The sequence below is a fragment of the Sminthopsis crassicaudata genome, chromosome 2, assembly GCF_048593235.1.
Source record: "Sminthopsis crassicaudata isolate SCR6 chromosome 2, ASM4859323v1, whole genome shotgun sequence".
Classification (NCBI taxonomy): domain Eukaryota; kingdom Metazoa; phylum Chordata; class Mammalia; order Dasyuromorphia; family Dasyuridae; genus Sminthopsis; species Sminthopsis crassicaudata.
This window is the reverse complement of record NC_133618.1, coordinates 122,198,498-122,218,567: the sequence shown is the minus strand read 5'-3', so window position 1 is coordinate 122,218,567 and position 20,070 is coordinate 122,198,498. Positions and strand designations below refer to the sequence as shown.

The 20,070-nt window shown below is 34.3% G+C and overlaps 1 protein-coding gene across 1 annotated transcript in view; it reads left to right on the top strand.

Moving 5' to 3' along the window:
- Positions 1 to 20,070, top strand: part of ANTXR1 (ANTXR cell adhesion molecule 1) — a 288,623-nt gene that overhangs the window by 61,497 nt on the left and 207,056 nt on the right. The window contains exons 7-8 of the mRNA XM_074287148.1: positions 5,117 to 5,185; positions 9,104 to 9,184. Of these exons, the coding sequence (XP_074143249.1) occupies positions 5,117 to 5,185; positions 9,104 to 9,184 (150 nt within the window). The remainder of the gene's footprint in view (positions 1 to 5,116; positions 5,186 to 9,103; positions 9,185 to 20,070) is intronic.

The window sequence follows — 20,070 nt, the reverse complement described above, 5'->3', positions numbered from 1 at the left end:
TTATCTAAACTTGGTTTCATTTATAGCAGTAGGATTATTAAAGCCTATTTTAGGCTATACCAAATCTTTGTCGAAGAAAATTTTAAAGAAATTTCTATTCTAGCTAGAAAAGTGCTAGATCTTATTTCCAAAATTCCTGAAACCTCTAATGTCTTTTATATTCTTCCTAAAAAGTATACACCTGTGCCATTATAATTTTGGGAAAATATTTTATTTCCCAAGACAGTTGTCTTTCACAATCAGTGTTGGAGCAAATAATCCTCTAATGGCAACTTCTATTTATAATAGTGCTTTCTGCTTTCCCCTCCCCAAGAATCTTATAAGGAAGATAATGAAAATATTATTAGCCAGTCTCATAGAGGTGACCCAGACCTACAAAGTATCATTTCAGAGTCATCTAGTTACTATTATTGTTGAAAATCAAATTCTGATGTTTTGATACTTAAATCTAGACCTTTCCATCATACTCTATTTCTATGTGTGTGTGTGTGTTAGATCTATAGAAACTATAGTTTAGCCTGGGGAGGGGAGCTGGCAAATATAACCAAAGAGCTAAATCTGATTGCTTTTCTATTTTTCTAAAGCTAGGAGTTAAGAATGAATTTTTTAAAATTTAATTTTAAAATATAAAAATGAAATTAATTTAAATAAAATCTAAAGATGTAAAAACCATTTTAAACTCATAGAATATATAGAAATAGATGCAGGCTGGATTTGACCCTCAGGTGATAGTTTCCCTGTTTCCATATAAACTATCATGCCAATAAAGGTCTCCAGAGGATCTGCAAGTTTATAAATATATATTTTTTTCCAAATAGAAACATTGGTACCATATTTGCTAGCATAGTTTTCACCACTTTCTCCAGATATTTTCCTAATATAGTGAAATGGAAAGAAATCAATCCAAATGTGAGTCCTGGCATATAACTACCCGTCACATCCTACATTAATTTTTTGAGATCTTAATCTTTAATTAGGAATAGTGACTCAACCAGAGTTTTACAGCAATTAATTGAATAGTTAATTGAAATCTAACACATGACATTTAACATCAGCAAGCCTGTTTTTTCTATACAAGTTATGATAGAGCAAGCAAAGCACTCTTTAAACGAAACTGCCTATACATGTATGGTAATGAGGGAGGGAATTTACTTAATGCGTGAAATGTGGAACTTATATTTAGGAAGTCCTGTCCTTTCAAGTTTTAGATTTGGAGTTTGCCAAAGTTTTAGCCAAATAAAAGAAAGAACCTACACTCAGGACAATCTTGACTCAAGTTTATTTTAAAGGACTGAAGTTCATTGCTGGTGGAAGATGAGGTCACTATCGAACCAGAAGAGCAAGTGAATGAACAACACAGAGATTTAGAGGGAAATGGATTCAGTGAAACTGGGTGGAACAGGTGCTGACCAACAAACTCATTCCAACACTGACAAAAAGCTGGCAGTTCCTTTAACTTAAACTTTTTCACATCCAAGCAAAAATTTGTTCTGCTTAGAGAAAACTCTGTTGGCAAACTGGTTTTTATTTCAAAGCAAATATTTTTTTTTTCTAAAATTTTTATTTTGGAGGGAGAAAGTAATTTAGGGGAGACACATTTCAAAATTTTGATCTAAATATGTATTAGGAACTAAACAGATAAGGAGCAATAATATTGGAACTAATATGGTATGCATTTCCTGAATATTTGGCAGATGACATGCTTAAACTTTTCAAAACTTGCCTATGTGGTAGGTACGGAATTTAGCTTAGTTTGGATGCAGAAAAGTTTAATATAAAAATCCAAGGAGAAAAAGGCTGGAGATGGAAGAGATTTCTGCCTGCTAGAAATCTCTGCATAGGGAATGGGGGAAAGGAATTTTATGTATGTCACATGCATAGACATTAAATTCAGGATGCCAGATGCCAATAAAAGCATGCTTTATGGAGGAGGAATAAAATATAAAAACAAAACTCCATTCTTGCTTAACCACACATATAGTTTGGCTAGACTAGGGGGTTCAAGAAAGGGAGTAGTAAGAAAGGAGATTGGATAGGTAGATTAAGATTAGATTATAAAAGGATTGCTAGGTCAAGGCTGTGTTTAATTTTGTGGGCTGTGTGTGTGTGTGTGTGTGTGTGTGTGTGTGTGGCAAGTGCATGTTTTGGAGCAGTCAAATGGTAGTTATGACTAGTCTCATCACTTAGGTAAAGGAAAATTTTATGTATGGGTGGAAGTAGACAGTGGTGATGCAGGGGTAAGAGCTCTTGATTTGGAGTCCAAAGAATAAATTTAAATTCCTAATACTTATTTCTGATGTGACACTTAATCTGTCTTTATTTTAATATCCTCATGAGTAAAATGAGACTATTTCTCCCCAATTCTCCATTTTATGATCCCACCAATACTTATATGCCAGAAAGCTAAGCTATAATATGGCTTGGGAATTATAGAAGGGAAGGAAAAAGGAGGGAAATTACTTTCTTCAATTGAATTCAACAAATATTTACCTTATACTATAACTCAATACTGTGTCAGGTAAATAAAATTATCTTTAATAAAATTATCTTCCTATTCCTAGTGCTGAAATTCAAGCATTTTGTAATTCAGAAGGCAGAGCTTTTGGGTAATTGAAGCATACATATCTCACACCAAAATATGATGCTTTGCCTCTCCTTTGTAGCAACATTTAAATAATATCCATGGAGTTCAACCTTACAGGCTCTATCTCCAAATATGCTGTATCTTGGAGTGGGAAAAACAAAACAAAAATACCCTCAGTAAGATAATATGGTTAGGATTTTAATTAATTACACTTAGTCACTAATTATCTTAAAGTTTATAAAATATTAGGAGCAGCTAGGTGTCGAAGTGGGTAGAGCACCAGCCATGAAGTCAGGAGGACCTGACACTTAACACTTCCTACCTGAGAGACCCTGAGACACCCAATTGGCTGGGGGGAAAAAAGTTTATAAAATACCTGCCATCCTGTTTGACATTTATCACAATCCCAATGAGATGATCTGGATTGATGAGCAAACCGAGTTTCAGAGTAGCTGAATGACTTGTCCAAATAGGAAGTTTAATCCAGATCTTGGACAATAATAATAATGGCTAACATTTGTATGGGTGACTAGAAAGACTCATCTTTCTGAGTTCAAATCTGGCTTCAGACACTTACTAGCTAAGTGACTCTGGGCAAGTCCCAATTTCTTTATGTGTAAAATGAGTTAAAAAAGGAAATCACAAAGCACTTTAGTATTTTTTATCAAGAAAACCCCAGGTGGAATCACAGAGTCAGACATGACTGAAATGTCTGAACAATAAAAGAAATTTAGGTAAGACTCACTATATGCCAGACACAGTGCTAAGTACTATAATAATAATGATAGCTAATATTTGTGTAGTGCTTACTATGTACCAGACACTGTGCAAATAAAATAATGATAGCTAATATATATATATATATATATATGCATATATATGTACACCCACACACACACACATATATATATAGTATATTGTATATACCACTTATTTTATATAGTGCTTACTTTGTTCCAAGTGCTATATTAAATATTATAATATTTATGGTTCTTGAATAAATCATGGGTATTAAATTAATTCAAAGTCTTTACAATTACCAACAAAATAAGTATATATAATGGCACTGCTATTTAGTTTGCTTAATAATTCTGAATCAATGAGTTAACTTTTTATATATCTGAAACTATTTTAGCCCACCTTTTCATCATGAAGTTCATTTTTAGGTATGATTTTGGGACTTCATATTCATTGAATGATTTAATTGACATTGGAGTCTTTAAATTTGCCATCGTCAGATTTGGTTAACTTCTCAACTTCGTCTTTTATTTTATCTAATCCAATCAAAGTTGTTTTATTTTGTTTTTTAATGACAACTCTTCACTACTTCATAATACATTATTGTATAAATTGGAGTTGTCGATATTTCTGACAAGAAGCAGTATCATTTTTTTTGATTGTTGAGATATGTTTTCAACTTTGTTATGGTACTATATGAAAATACTCATGCCTTCACTCTATTTCATGTATATGCTTGGTTTGGTTGCTTTGATGGTCAGAACTAATTTCTAGTAGGCAGGATAATGATATTTCTGATTGGTGCTTTCCCTCTTATGGCACCAAAGACAAAGAAACATCACTTATTATCCTATATTCTGTGCAAGCCAATCACTGTTATGGTTTCAAATAGGGTCATCTTGTATTCCTATCTCTATATCTGTTTCCGAAATTCATGGGAACAGTTTTATTGCTTTACTCTAACCATGAGTATAGAATTGAAATCAAAGATTTTACAATAATTAAAAAAGGTAATGTGAATATTAGGGTGATTTTGGCTATTTTTTCAATAATCACTGAATTGATAATAAGTTGCCCCTTCAAGTCTCAGACATTTTTGCATGCTTTTTTTTTTTTTTTTTTTTTGATTCTCAAGTAATGTCTTATTTTCTTATAGGACTTTTTCATGATATAAATGATTAATATTTTGTAAAATATGAATAAGTACATAATTGGACCCTACTTAAATAGGCCATCGGGTTCCTCATATTTTGAGATATCTCAAATTATAATTAAAATGTAATTGCTTAGTGAAATATAATAAAATATACCTATCCTAATATATAACTGACCTCTGATTTCACTTCATGAAATACAGCATGGTGCAACTGAAGATCAGTGAACTTGGGGTCAGAAACCTTAGATCTTAATGTACAATGTGTCCTTTAGCATGTAAGGTACCCTTTTGAACCACATTTTTTTCCATCTATAAAATCAGAATATTTTTTCATTGCCTACTTCGCAGGATTGTTGTGGGAAATATCCTTGATAAACTTTAACAAGTTAGAAAAATTAGGTTGTCATTATATATCTGTGCTGGCAAAAGAAAAATTTATCCTGAAATCTGAAAAATGCTTGGCTGCTTAGTATACTAAATATCAGATTAATGTGTAATTTATATTATTAATATATAAACACATTAAAATGTATATGGAAATTATAACCTGTCCTTGAATATTTAAGTTGTTTTATGTGTTTTTAATCAACTTAGTTCTATGACCTTTCCCCTTTCTAATATTATTTATCTTCTCCTAGGCTAACAGATCCCGAGATCTTGGTGCAACTGTCTACTGTGTTGGGGTGAAAGATTTCAATGAAACCCAGGTATGACCAATGGTTTTTACAGACTACAACTGGTAGGAAAGGACTAATTTAACTGCTCCCACAGGCAGTTGCCTCCACTAAACCCTGCTCCTTTGTTTCATCATAGCATAGAGATGGTCTTGGATTCTTGAAAGTCATGTCAGTGGAGCACAAATCCTGATAGGTTTTATCAAGCTGGAAAGTCTTTGAGTATGGGTTTGGCAATATACTATGTGTCTGTTGTCCAAAGATCAACCTGCTGAAAGGCTCATCATCAGTTGGCTGACTATTGGGTGATGAATATTTCCTGCCACAGCGATTCTTTAAAGTGTCCACTAAGGTGTGGAAGAGTTGAGTTCTGTCAGTGAAGAGAGCCCCCATTCCAGCAAAACTACATTATTAGAAAACTAATCAAATAAAATGAAACTATCATGGAGAAATAAAAGTTCCAATAAAACTGGAACAACCAATTCAGGGCCTGGTATTAGATGGCCTGTGTCCCTTTTGATTTGGCAACTTTTAGATATGTTAAGGAAGAATTTGATGTGTATGTGTATGTCTGTTTTATGGTTCCTAAATCATGAATATCTATGACTATTGTATAAAATATAAATCATATGCACAGAATAATCATAGCTCCAGTGCTGGCCATCTGATATAATTCTCTTATTTTACTTTTCATGAGAAAAAGTAGGAGTGAAAGAGGTTAAAGCCTAGGCAAGAGATCTATCAGAAAACCTCATCTTCAGGTTTATTTAAAATCTAACCTCTGGAGAGTAATTATTCTAGAGGAGTTGAAAGAAGGACTAGGGTATTCATCAACTATAGACCTAGTACTTCTAGATAGAGGGAAATCACTTTTTGGAGAGTCTTATTACTGGGATGAAGACTTTAACCTACTCCTAATAATCTACCAGTTATCATCATATAAGGGAATCTAGAGACTAACTCTTATTGAGTGGCATAAGATAAGATGGATGCTCCATTAGGATATAGTAACAGTTTGAGTCATTAAACAGCTCAAGGTCTACTGTGTGGGAAGTACTTAAAAATTAGGATAGTTAAGATTAAATAGAGAAGGATAGGGCTATATCTTCAGAGGCCATTAGAATTGTTCCTTTGGAATTCCCATTGGTTCTAAGAATGCATCTGAATTTTTCAGACAATTTAATAGAAAGCTTACTAATAAGGGAAGATTTGGTGCATGAGGGTGGTAGACTAGCTAATCAACTTCTAATATGGAAAATGTGACCAGTGAAGTAGGGCCACAAATATGGGCAGATGCTAATCAAAGGCTAGAGAAGTGATTAAAATCAAAAGTATATAAATATTGGAAGTCAGAGTAGTAGAGCATAAATATATTAGATTTGGTCTCAGAAAACACTGATTCCTATTGAAGCTCTGGAAACTTATTAAGGGTTCAATCTTGGGTGAGTCATTTAATCTTTTTACTCTTTGTTTTCAATAAAATGAGGGAATTGAGCTAACTTTCCAAGGACTCTTATAGCTTTACTGTTCTCTTAGGCTATGATCATAAGATCATGATAGATAGGATTTACAGAGACCAGGAAAAGAGCAATCAGAAAATACACAGAATTGAACCCATTGACAAGTCATGAAATGATTGAGTAAATAGCAAGCAAACCAAAGGGCCATAAAATTTGGGAGAAGGCAGTAGCATTTCCTCCACAGTAAGTAGTGATCAGGATAGAATTCCAGTGGAAATCTAAGTAGACAATATGATTAGATTTAGAGCCTGAAGAAAGCTTCAAGAATATCCAGTTGAAACATTCTTAATCTATGTGGTATTGTAAATTATGTCAGCATCTAATGCCTATGCCTATGGATGGACATCTTGTCAAAATAATGTTTGTTGTCTACCTTTATAACTGGAAGAAATGCTAATGTTTAGCTAGAGGTTTAATGAAGATAAATTATTTTTTCCCAAGTTCATGGAGCCCAGATTAAGAACTCTAATCAGCCCTTTTTCCTTTATTGACTTATTGGTTTAGATGAGGACCTGCCAATAAGCAAACCAAGTGAGAAAACCAGGACTATAGCCTAGGTCCTCTTGACTTCAAATGTAATATACTTTCTATTGTAATATTAAGATAATAGTAACATACTTTTCTTTTATATAAAGAAATTGTCATATAGTAACTAAAATTGGGCCTGGTATTTAGGTGTCCAGTTTCTATTGTTATGGAGCACTCCCACCCCTAAAAACATCTTGCATTGGGGAATGTTTTAAGAATAGAATAGAAGAAGGGAATAAGAGGAGAAAAGAAGGAGAAAAGCAAAAAAAAGACTGAGAGAGAGAAACAAAAAGTAGAGACAAGAAAGAGGAGGAGGAAGAGAAGAAGATAGAAGAGGAGGAAAGAGACCAAAAAGGATGAAGAGAAAGAAGAAGAGTGAAAGTGAGAAGAAAAGGGAGGAAGATGAGAAATAAGAGAAAAAGAAGAAACAAAGAAAGAATAGAGATGAAAAGAGAGACAAATAGACAAAGAGTAGAAAGAAGAAGAAAAGAGAGAGAAAGAGAAGGAGGAAGATGAGGATAAAGAAGAGAGAAAAGAAAAAAGAAAAAAGGAGAGAGAAAAAGGAGAGGAGGAAGAAGACAAGAGATAAGAGAAAATGATAAATAGTAAAAGGAGAAAATGAGAAAGAAATAAAGGCCAGACAGAGACAGAAAGAGACACAGAGTGAAACAGAAGAAGAAGAAGAAGAAGAAGAAGAAGAAGAAGAAGAAGAAGAAGAAGAAGAAGAAGAAGAAGAAGAAGAAGAAGAAGAAGAAGAAGAAGAAGAAGAAGAGAGAGAGAGAGAGAGAGAGAGAGAGAGAGAGAGAGAGAGAGAGAGAGAGAGAGAGAGAGAGAGAGAGAGACTTTTAGGCATTAGATTTTGAAGCATATTAAGCATTTTATTATATACCCAGAACCATGCTAAACACTGAGGAAACTTTAATACAAATAAGACAGTCCCTTACCATAAGAGCCTATGACCTAATAACTTAATGAATTATATTTCATAAATAATGCCTACCTTACTCAGTTTGAAATCCATGTGAAACTGAATTTTACGATTTTTATACATTCTCCCAAAGGGCCATTTGAAATCTTGGGTTTTACATTCTATACTGACTTCCAGTGGATCCATCCATCCTATGAATTTCTGTGCTAACAAAGGTAATAGTGGACTGAGTTTAACCACCCTTCTTATTCTGCTACTTAGAAGAAGAATAAGAGCAGGGATGGAGATGTACAAAAATTACAAATGAACAATAAGAGGATACCTAAAACAGAGGACTCACTGAAAAAAAATGACTTTAGTATAAATGTTCAGGACTTCATTATAGGACTATTAGTCAGGAAGTTTGAATAATAGAAATCTTAGGTCATTCAGATTAGACTCTTTTGTTCCTTAATCCAGTATTCTGCCAAATGGAAACATTCGAGATAAGTCAGTTCCTATAATAACTTATCTCTCTCTAAGTGGAAGGAGAGGAGTCCTAATTATCTATATCCTTAAAAACCCAAATCTACATTAAAAAAATCTGCTCTGAAAGGGAATTTGAATCTGGTTGAATTAAAGTTGCCAATAGCAATTTGGGTGAATGGAAGAAAAATAAGCCAATGGCTTATTCCCAACTCCATAAAGTCATCAAATCAGATCAAGTTTTGTTCTAAACAGACCATTTTACTTCTGCTCCCAAGGAGAAAAGTATTAAAAAAAAAAGTGTCAAAATTGGAGCAGAACCCTTTTGATTTTGCCTTAGCGCCTGGCTGGTAAGCTCATTATCATCCATGGCAAGGTAGTTAGTTCCCAGAGGGCCACTGAAGGCCTCAGTCTCCTCCTCACTCTAAAAGGGGTTCGAGTCTCTCAAGTCACGTTGCTTCTCAGAAAGTTTCATCTAATCCTGACACATATGTGTTTATATATTCTTAGCTGGCTCGAATTGCTGACAGCAAGGACCACGTGTTTCCTGTAAATGATGGCTTTCAGGCTCTGCAAGGAATCATAGACTCAGTAAGTATGATGCTTTAGACTACAGAATTAAGGTAGAGGGCAGGAAGGTTGGTGGCTAGCCTTCTGAATATATTGGATAATTTTTTTTTATAAGAAAGGTCTTTTTCTTGATAGAGTAAGAATAAAAAGGATATAAGAATTTGCTTTAGTCTTCTTTTCCTGCTGCTCCCCTGACACCTGTCTTCTCCTTTCCCTCTCCCTTCCCCCATGCTCACCTTTTCTTTTTCTGTAACATTTGCCCTACAATCTAAAAAAATAAAATAATAGAAAGAATGTATTTCTATCAGTTGTCCAATTCAGGACTTGCTCTGCGATTCTTACAATGTAATGGTTTTGATTCCTAATTTACATTTGACTGATCTCTGCCTTTCTAGCAGAAAATAGTTATTGTTGTTGCTTTTCAGTCATGTCTTCATGGTTTCAGACTCTGTGAACTCACTTGGGATTTTCTTGGCAAAGATACTGGAGTGATTTGCCACTTCTTTCTCTAACTCATGTTACAGATGAAGAAACTGAGTTAAGCAGGTTAAGTGACTTACCCAGGATCATAGAACCAATATCCTTGATTCTATTGGAATATCAACTGGTGCCAATTTGAAAAATTCTCAGTTGGCATTTTGGGTTGCCTCATAGCCAGATTTGAACTCACAAAGATGACTCTTCCTGACTCTAAGCCCAGCCCTCTATCCAACTCTGTCACTTTGCTGTGGCTAGATGGTTATAATAACTACCATTTCTGTGGTTCTCTAAGGTTCACAAAGTGCCTTTCTCACATCAAGTCCAAGGTTGTTTCCACTGATTACAATGCATTATTTCTCACATATGTATTGTTGAATTGGAGTTCCTATCAGCCATTTGGGACTTCTACCTAAGCTTCCATTTCAGTCACATAAATGAAGCTTCAGTCTTGTTCATCTGACGCATGGTACTGCTATAATTCTAGTGCTGAAAAGGATATTACACTCGAAGGGGAAGAATTCAAGTTTACAATTGAGCAACAGTTCCATGCTGACAGTCCTTCCCGTGCATCCTTTGTTTACTGGGAGCCAAAATTGTTTGATTTGTACAAGCTTACTTTTCTTTTAGTTTTATTTTATTTATGGGACAATGTATGGCTATAACCTCCCTTTCGACATTTTGTAAATACTGAGCCAGTATCCTGGCTCTATTGGAATCCTGATACTGTTGGAATATCAACCGGTGCCAATTTGAAAAATTCTCAGTTGGCAACCCAGAATCCTTATAGCAGTTGTCTAATGAAATACAGAAGAGCTCCTGCCTCCGCCTCCAGGTTTTGTGACAGACCCACAGCCAGTTTTTCCTTTTTGGAGACTTCTTAGGCTCTGGGATTCTGGACTGAATAAACACAATTCTTCCATATGATAGCCTTTTAAGTAATTAAAGGGAACTATTGGGTTTCAATTTTCTCTACTGCTCCCAATCCTTTCCACAAGGCTTTTTTGGGCCATATCAGGTTTTTTAATTGGCACATTTTCAAAACTCCTCCTCACTGTTCTAATTACCTTTTACCAGATAAATTTCTCATCAGTAACCTTCCCAAAAGGTGACTTGATAAAACCAAATATAACAGAACAATGATCTCATTTGGTCCTGACCTAGTCTCCAAAGGGTCCAGTGCAATGTAAAAGTTAGCTAAGGACAAAAATAGACATTGGTATCTAGGGTGCTTTCCATTAATGGATCTCATAAAAGCTGACATTTCATTCCTAATTGATGATCTGAATTAATTACAGGAAGAGGAAAAGTTTGGTTCTCATGAGGACCCCCTCATTACATAGCTCTTTTTGTTTATCATCATCATCATCATCATCATCATCATCATCATCATCATCATCATTATCATTATCTAGCATTTATATAGCACCTATTCTGTGCCAGATTCTACACTGATCACTTTACAAATATCTCATTTGATCCTCACAACAATCCCATGATATAGATGTTATTATCCCTATTTTATTATATGAAGAAACTGAGATAGGCAGAGCTTAAATGATTTGTCCAGGATGATAGAGAAAGCCTCTTCTGCCTGCTGCCAATGGTAAACTTTATCATAAGCATATCACTTTTAGAAAGACACTAATTGACTGATATCCTCTTCTACTGCAATCCTCTAAGGCTGAATTGGGTTCATGCTGAAGTGAGGCTGTATTCAGCCCAGTCTGAGTTAAGGTGGGTGTTAATAGAAGTTCACTGTTTAATGAAACCCTTTGGGGTCATATTCACTTGGACCATTTCACCTTTCACCTATTCTAATAGTTCTTTGACAAATTAGTTAAACAGAACCATTATTTCTGCTGCAAAAATACTTTATCTTCAGGCCCTCCATTTCTACCAGAGCCAATTGTTCTGGTTGACTAACTCAGTTACTGATTGACTCAGTGGAAAGGCATTCATTACACACAGTTCAGTATTCTTTTAGTGATACAGCTCGATATTTCTTAAGTAATATTTATTCTCCATCAGATAAGGATATAACAAAACTGGCTTGCTCTATTAATTGAAATACCAGGAAAAATTATTTTTTATAACTGGTATGAAACTTCCAGGTATAAAAACCTATAAACATTTTCATTTGGGAGATGAAAACTGAGAGATCAGCAGCTTGGCTGAGAAGTTTTACTTGAATAGCTACTGAGCTTGATTAAAACTTTTATTTAAACTTACTAGCAATGTGACCACAAGCCACTGAGTTTAAATTGAGTTTCACTTTTCTTACTTATAGAACAAGGATAATAATTTTTACCTCATGAGGAAAATGCTTTGTGAATCTAAAAGCACTTTAGAAATTAGAATTATTACTTTACTAGACTTTGTCATTTACAAAGTAAACATCTTCTTTCAGGAAGGAATTTACCTCTAGAGTGATGTGAATAGTAACATATATTGGATTTGTAATATGGAGATGTTGTTTGTAACCAACAGAGTAGAATTAACCTAGAGTAAGCCTAGAGTTGAGTAGCCATGGTGCACAAAGCACCAGGATTGGAATTAGGAAGATCTGAGTTCAAATCCAGTTTCAGATTCTTATTAGCTATGTGATTCTGAGCAAGTCACTTAATCTTGTTTGCCTCAGTTTCCTCATCTGTAAAATGAGAAGGAAATGGCAAACCACTTCAGTATTTTGCCATGAAAACCCCAAATAGAGTAACAGAGATTTGGACATGACTAAAATTAGTCAATAATAACACCAAGTTGAGATCATATTGATTCCTGTTTGATAGGACTTGCCAGGGGCAGGGATGGTGGGGCATAAGATACATGCCTAGTTTGAGTGGAACAATCTGTGACAGTATTATCTTCTTTCTTGAGGAGCCAGAAACAAAAAAATAGTTCAAGAATTTGTTCTGTGATCAGAGCAGCTAATATAAGATAAATGAGTAGGAGTCAAAGGCAGTAGCTTTATTACATTCTTGGAAAGTCATCAAATGTGAGGAAAAATTAGGACCCAAAGGACTAAATAAGAAAGTATGGAATAGGTTAAGAACTTCAAGGAAATGAGTACTTTAAAAGACTTGAGCTTATGTAAAGATATGTTTCTAATTTGATTCCCTCAGTGTGACCATGGCAGCTAGAAGGCACAGTAGAGTCAAGAAATTCCTAGTTCAGATTCCTAGTTCAAGGTATTTACTAGCTAGTAGTGGGGCAGGTCAGTTAATATCTTTCTACCTCATTTTCCAAATTGTAAAAAACCTCACAGGATTGTTGTGATGGCCAAAGGAGTAAACACATGTAAAGCACTTTATAAAAATTTAAAAAGCCATATAAATGCTAACCATTATTAGTTATTATCATGCCAGAGTCCCTTGAGATCTTGGGTTTGGCATGAATCCTGTTTCTTTCCCCTGACTCCTCAGTTCTTGTGAATCACCTTTAGCTGCTCCTGTCTCCCACCTATTGCTAGCAGGTCACACACATGAAACAGCTATTTGGCATCAGACATGTATTCTCTTTAAGGCTACTGTCCTAAAGTTATATAAGTAAATAATATTAATGCCAGGGTATCTATGGAATTAAAAGCTTGAGTAATTTTGGGGAAGGGATTTCTATTCATTTAATCAATTTACAAAAAAAAGTTAGATTAGACAGTGGGAAAAAGCATTCATTCCATCACCTTAATAAACTATAGCTTGTTCATTTATTCCTTAATCAGTGAGTACACACTTCTAGTTTTTTGGAGGCTTGGGGTATTTTAGTTTTATTTATTTTTTTTCTATCACAATAATTGTTACTAATATTTTGATTTACATTTGATTTTTAACTTGGTTGGGATAATAATTAACAATTAGTAATAGTAATGTATTAATAATTAGTAGTTGTATGTTCTTATAGATTATATAATTATTAGTAATAGTAAGTAGTGTATTGTATATTAGCATATTATATTGGTATTTTTAAACAGTATATATTCTAATGTACTATATATAGTATATATTGATATATTATATTCTGAGCATATTAGTATTATAATATTAGCAGTAGTATCTATGCATTGCTTTAAGATTTGCAAAGCATTTTTACCAATTTCACCTAACTTTATTCTCATAACAACACTGGGAGATATGTCCTGTTATAATCCCCATTTTACAGATAAGAGAATTGAGACTTGCTCATGACTTGCCCAAAATCACAAAGCGAAGTGTCTGAGGTAGGCCTTGAGTTCTGGTTTTTATGACTCCAGAATCAGTAACTGCTTGGAATGAGTGTCTGGTAGTAGAGTTCCTGGGTCAAAAAGTAGGAGCACTTTCATGATATTTTTCATAAAATTACAAATTATTTTCTACAATACTTCATCCAATTTACAGCTCTCCAGTGCATTAATGTGCCTGTCTTCCCATGACACTACATTATTGACAATTTTTGTCTTTTATCATCTTTGTCAATTTAATGTGAGGGAAGAATCTCAGAGTTATTTTAATTTTCATTAATTTTATTAGTAGTTACCTGAAGTATTTTTCCTTTTGGTTGTTTAGAGTTTGCATTTCTTCTGTTATCCTTTGACTACTTATCTGTTGGGGGAAATTGACTGTTGGCCTCTTAAATTTGCAACAATTCCTTATATAATATTAGATTTTATAAAAAAACACATCTGATACAAATACTTTCCAATTCAACAGACACATTATTAAAATATATATTTTAATTTTGCCTAATTCACATAGTATATTTTAATTTTTAATGATGACCTCTATTATTTATTTGATTAAAAATCATCCCCCTAACTCTATAGCTGAAAGTAACTCCTATAAATTTGAAATGTTCTGAAACTTTAAAACTCCTATAATTTTTTGTTATGACCCTTTATATTTGTTCAACAATTCATTTAAATTTAATGTGATATTTTTGCTAAAACTTGTTTCTGATTTTTTATTCAGAAAAATAAACTAAGTAAATTATATATTTTAAAAATAATGATAGTGAAGACATCATTTAGGGCCCTCAGATCAAGGGAAGATGCTGCCCAATGTCATCTCTAAACTCTAAATTTGAGTCTAACAATTGTTAAGAGGCAGTTAAAGAAGGAATTTCTATCCCCAATTATGAGAGGAAGAAAATGAAGTGAAAGCAATTTAAATGACTTTAAAGTGAATTAATAGCAGAACAAAGATAAGAACCCTTATTTCCTATATCTGGTTTAACTTGTAATTCATGGACTTTACCATGTTTTGGAATTAGCATATTAAATTGTTAATATACTACCCAAAAGATAAATTTTCCTCACTGTCACAAGGACAGTAGTATTATAGAGAGAACTTCTTTTTCTAATTAGATATTATTATTGCTTTAATGTCCATATGTGACAAAAAACCTTTTCTAATCTCATAATTTATAATATCAAGTTTATGCAGGTGCCTCTCAGGTCTATACTTTTCCCGTAATCTCTTCCCTGTGTTTCAATCTTCAATTCCAGCTGCCCATCTTACTCCTGTATCCACTGGTCCTACCAACACCTTAAATGCAATGTCCCAAAATGTACTCATCCCAAAATGTACTCGTCAGCTTTCCATTTTGTCTCCCAATCTTCTCTCTCTTCCCAATTTACCTATTACTGTTGATATATGTTGATACAGTTTCCTCTCAATCACCTATGATCAAAATTTAAGTCTTTGATTATTCCTTCTCCCTCCTATCTAAATAGCTATTAAATCCTGTGAATTTTACTTTAATCTCATTTCTTACATCTGCCTGCCTCTGATACCTTTAATTTTGCCATAGTGTAAGTGTGGAGTAGCCTTTCCTGAACTATTACAAAAGCTTCCCAAACTCTCCCTGCCTCCCATCTCTTCCTTCTGCAGAACCTTCAACACACAAGTAATAAAGAAATTTTGGACTGTGCTATTCCTGATCAGAATGCTGCACCTGAAGCCAAAATATCCAGGTTCAATAATCTGACTCTCTTATATACTTCTTGTTTTTTAGATAATCTACCTTCTTGATTCTTTAGACTTCTTGATTTTATACAATACTAAAATATGCAGACAATCCAACTTTCTAACCTTAATTCATCCACATTATTCCCCTTCCAGACCAATTGGACTAGTAGATGTTCTCTAATCTTATCCTACACTCCATGCATTTATTTTTGTGTGCCTAGAACAGTACCTTCTTATTTTTGCCTTTTGAAATTTGATTCCTTCGAGCCTTGGCTCAAATGTTACTCCTTCAATGAGACATTGTCTCTCCTCAGATTTTCTTACAGTAATTTGTTTAGTTCTCATCTTTTCTTTTTACATTTACAATGTAAGCTCACTGAGGTCAGCATTTAGCACAGTATCTATGGGTGAGTAGGCAATTAATAAATGCTTGTTTACTTCCTTTGTCACTTTTTCATATTTATATCTACGATTTGTCCACTTTGTTCGTTGACAAAGATTGTTTCATTTTTGTCTTTGTATTCCAAGCACCTAGCACAGTGTCCCTTACATAGTTGGCACTTGAATGATGATTGGATCAAATTGAATTGGACTGGATTTTGACATTGTTTCCACTAGTATTTGGCAGGAAGTTAAAGAAAAATCTTTGGGATAGTTGGAAGACTCGTAAACTTTAAAGTCATCCCTTTAAGCTGGTAAAAATATAAGGAAGAAAACATTTCATTGTTTTTTTGTTATTGTGGCTTCCACAGGGAATTTGAAAAGACCACAACTCATAAATTTAAAGCAAGTCTTCTAGAGAAAATATGCAGGGTAGGTTCAAGAACTGCATATGATTTCTTTGCTCCAGGCAGTAAAGCAAGAACCAGTTTATAAAGCCAGGGTGGGTGGGTGGGGGGATTGTAATCAAGATACAAATGCATATTTTGGTTAGTTTTTTACTTAAATTCAGATCATTGAATTAATGCATACTTATCTGAAGTTTAGAGATTATTTAGTTAAACCTCCCTCATTTTGAAAATTTCCCAAATAATTTGCCCTATATTACAGTAGTGCAAAGTAGATAAAGCAAGTCTTGAATCCTTGGATTCCGAAATTGTGTCTGGTGTTTTCTCCCAAATTTAATAAAGATGTTGCTATTATTCAGAAAAAGTTGATTGAAACTTCCTTACAGCTTGCCACTAATAAGCTCCAGGGGACCTTAAAAGTCAGTGCCTTTTATATGCTGAAGTGTATGAGAGAAACAGCCCAATTTCTGTTCTCCACATAATTCCACTTAAAGCATCTGTGCTAGAATAAACATATGAGAATATTCTTGGCTTCTTTATTGGTGAGAAAGGTGTAATTGGAGTGTGGTATAATTGCAAGGCCACTTAACTTAGAGACAGGATTACTTTGTTACTTATGTGAAGGTTTTGCAGAAGGAAGAGATGGGAGGCAGAGAGGTTTGGGAAATTTTGATAATTGTTCAGGAAAAACTGTGTCTAGGTTCTAACACTACTAGGTCACCTTGGGCCTACTGTCACCTTTGGAGAATAATTTTTTAATTTCTAAAATGGGCCTAATATTTGTGCTAGTCATCTCACATGGTCAGTGAGGGACAATATAATAAAAATATTAGATTTTTAAAAACAGATAAATAAGCATCTGTGAGGCTAGATTTCTGGTAATTTAAATCTCCTCCCATGCCCAGTAACCCTCCTACTTTAGGTTTTTTTTTTTTTTTCACTGATCCAGGAAATGGCTCACTTGCCTACTCCCATTACTACCTTTTACCAAGTTTCCTACTAAATGAGAAGCAGGATGAGGTAACTCGCTGTCCAGTGTGCTGCTGGAGTTATATTGATGCTTTAAATAAACTTACAGAGAATACATTCCAAATTACAAAAAACAGTTACATTGTCCACCAATGAATAAGTTCATAGAACATTACTTATAAAAGAATAATGGTAAAATAGTTAAATTGTCAAAGGACCAGAACCTCATCAAAAAAAGATATGAAGAATGAGATGATAAGGATAGCATTACCCAAAAAGCTTTCTACAGTTTGGCAGATTGTTATTACTCATTTCAATCATGTCTAACTCTTCATGATCCCATTTAGGATTTTCTTGGCAAAGACATTGTAGTGGTTTGCCATTTCCTTCTCCACCTTATTTTTAGGTGAGGAAACTAGGGCAAACAGGGTTAAGTAAGTTACCCAGGGTCACATAGCTAGGAAGTATCTGATGTAAGATTTCAACTTCTGATGGCAGGACCAACACTCTATTTACTGAGCCACCCAGCTAACCCATGATATGGTACAGCATATAATTAAGAAACTGCCAGCTAGGATGTTATCTAGTGTGTAAAATTCTATGAGTTCTGAGCCCATCACTATAGCTATGAAGACTTGACAGGAAATCTGCAACTTTAACCAATTAGACTCCAGTGATAACACTGATTGATTGGGTCACACATACCATTTTGTATGATATGACTGCTACTAAGAATCCAAGAAATAGATGGGGCAGCATAGGAATACAGGTTGGCTCTACTTGGTGCAAGTGATGCTCCCTCATGCTTTAATAACACAAGAAGGAAAGATACATCAGAACAAAATCAGAAACACCAATGCTCTACCTGCTGGAAATGCAGTGGGGTAGATGATGCTTATCACTAAGTCAGACAGTCATATACTACTATGCATAAAATGGACTGAAGTTATGAATGCCTTTAATCTCTGCTGGTACTTTACCATGATAAAATTGGAAACAGATCTTGCTAGTGATAGGCAAGGATTTGGTCCTTTTTTTTTTTTTTTTTTTTTCAGCAATATCCACAACTTCAAGGAATGTGACAACATATTACAGATTAATAAAGGGAAATCACAAGAATTAGCTACACTTTCTTAAATGGAGATTCAGCAAAAAAGGAAAAGGATATACAAAAAATCAAACTCTGAAAAGCTCTTTTGGAGTTTAATAGCATGAATCCAATTAATAGACCTAGCATACCAAAAGAGAGTAATACAAAAAAGCTGGTATCTGCTATAGTCATTATGGACAAACATCCTTTTTTTCAGACAGTGTAAAAACATTTCAGAACCTACACACAATAGTTAAAGCTTAGCGTTGCCAAGCCCCAGCCTTGGATTGCTCTCACCCTCTACTACTTTTGTTTCTATTCACACGCTGCTGGACAAAGCTGGAGACAATCAAGAAACCATGCTGACTAGTTCCATCATAAATTTATGTTACATAATCTCAAGTGAACCTTCACTTCAGGAAAATAATCCTCTAACACCTCCTTAATTTACCCATTATCACATTTACCAGGGTGGCTTTTCCAAATCTTTTCATCTCTCTTCAAACTTCTGTACCTAGCCTCTGATGAAATTATTATTTCTCTCTTGTATTGTAATTAACTATTGAATTAGGTTCCAGGTTTTTCCCTGTTTCTGCTTCTTCATCCAGAAATTAACCAGTGTGGGAAATAGTTCTCAGAGACTTACTCAGCTAGGATGGTTAAGATCTAACCAAAGACAATAAAAGAAACTCTAAGTTTAGGTTAAGGGTATATTCCTGCTCATTGTGTTTACTTAGACTGGTCTGAGGAAAGTTGGTTCTGCCTTTTGTCAGATAGGTGATATGAAAATTGATCAATCTCTTTAACCAAAACTTGGTTGATCCAAGTCATGTATCCGGAGACTCTCATTATAATGTAGTCTGATCTGTCATTGTAATATTCATTCTTTAATTAATTGTTAATCAGTCAAAATTGGTTGGAACCCTCAGGAACACCTGCTCCTCCAGAGGCATGCAAACTGTAAGTCCTCCATCATGAGGGGTCTTTGATCTAAGAGAGAAAAATGACCATCTTTTTAGTAATAAACATACTGGCATTATTAACAAATGATTAACTTATCCAAAAACTATATCTTTCAAACTTTTTAAATGGCACACCTTTTAGCTACAGACATTTTCTTATATTTCACTGAAAAAATCGAGGCTGTTTACTGAGTTCCTTCTTTTTCCATCTACTGCATCTCATATTTATCTTTCCTCACTCTCTTCTCCTTCACCCCAGTATCATGTAGAGAGATGACAGAAGCTTTGCTTTACCAAGACAAACCCCTCTACCTGCACCCTTGATCCCATTACATCTTATCTATTCCTACAAATTGTTCCTCTATTTATCATCCTCACTCACTAATCTTCAATATCTCCCTGTCTACTGGCAGATTCCATGTCACCTACAAATATACCCATGATTTCCTCATCCTTAAAAAAAAACAAAACAATGAAAAAACTCTCTTGATCCAACAATCCCAACTAGCTTCTGACTCTCCTAACTTTAATGACTCCATTTATTATCCTTTGACCCTCCTCTGATCTCTTTTTAATCTAGATTCCAATCTTATTTTTCAATTGAAATACTCTTTTTGTTACCAATGGATTCCTAATTGACTTTTTTCAATCCTCCTCCCATTCTTTCTTTATACTGTTTTAT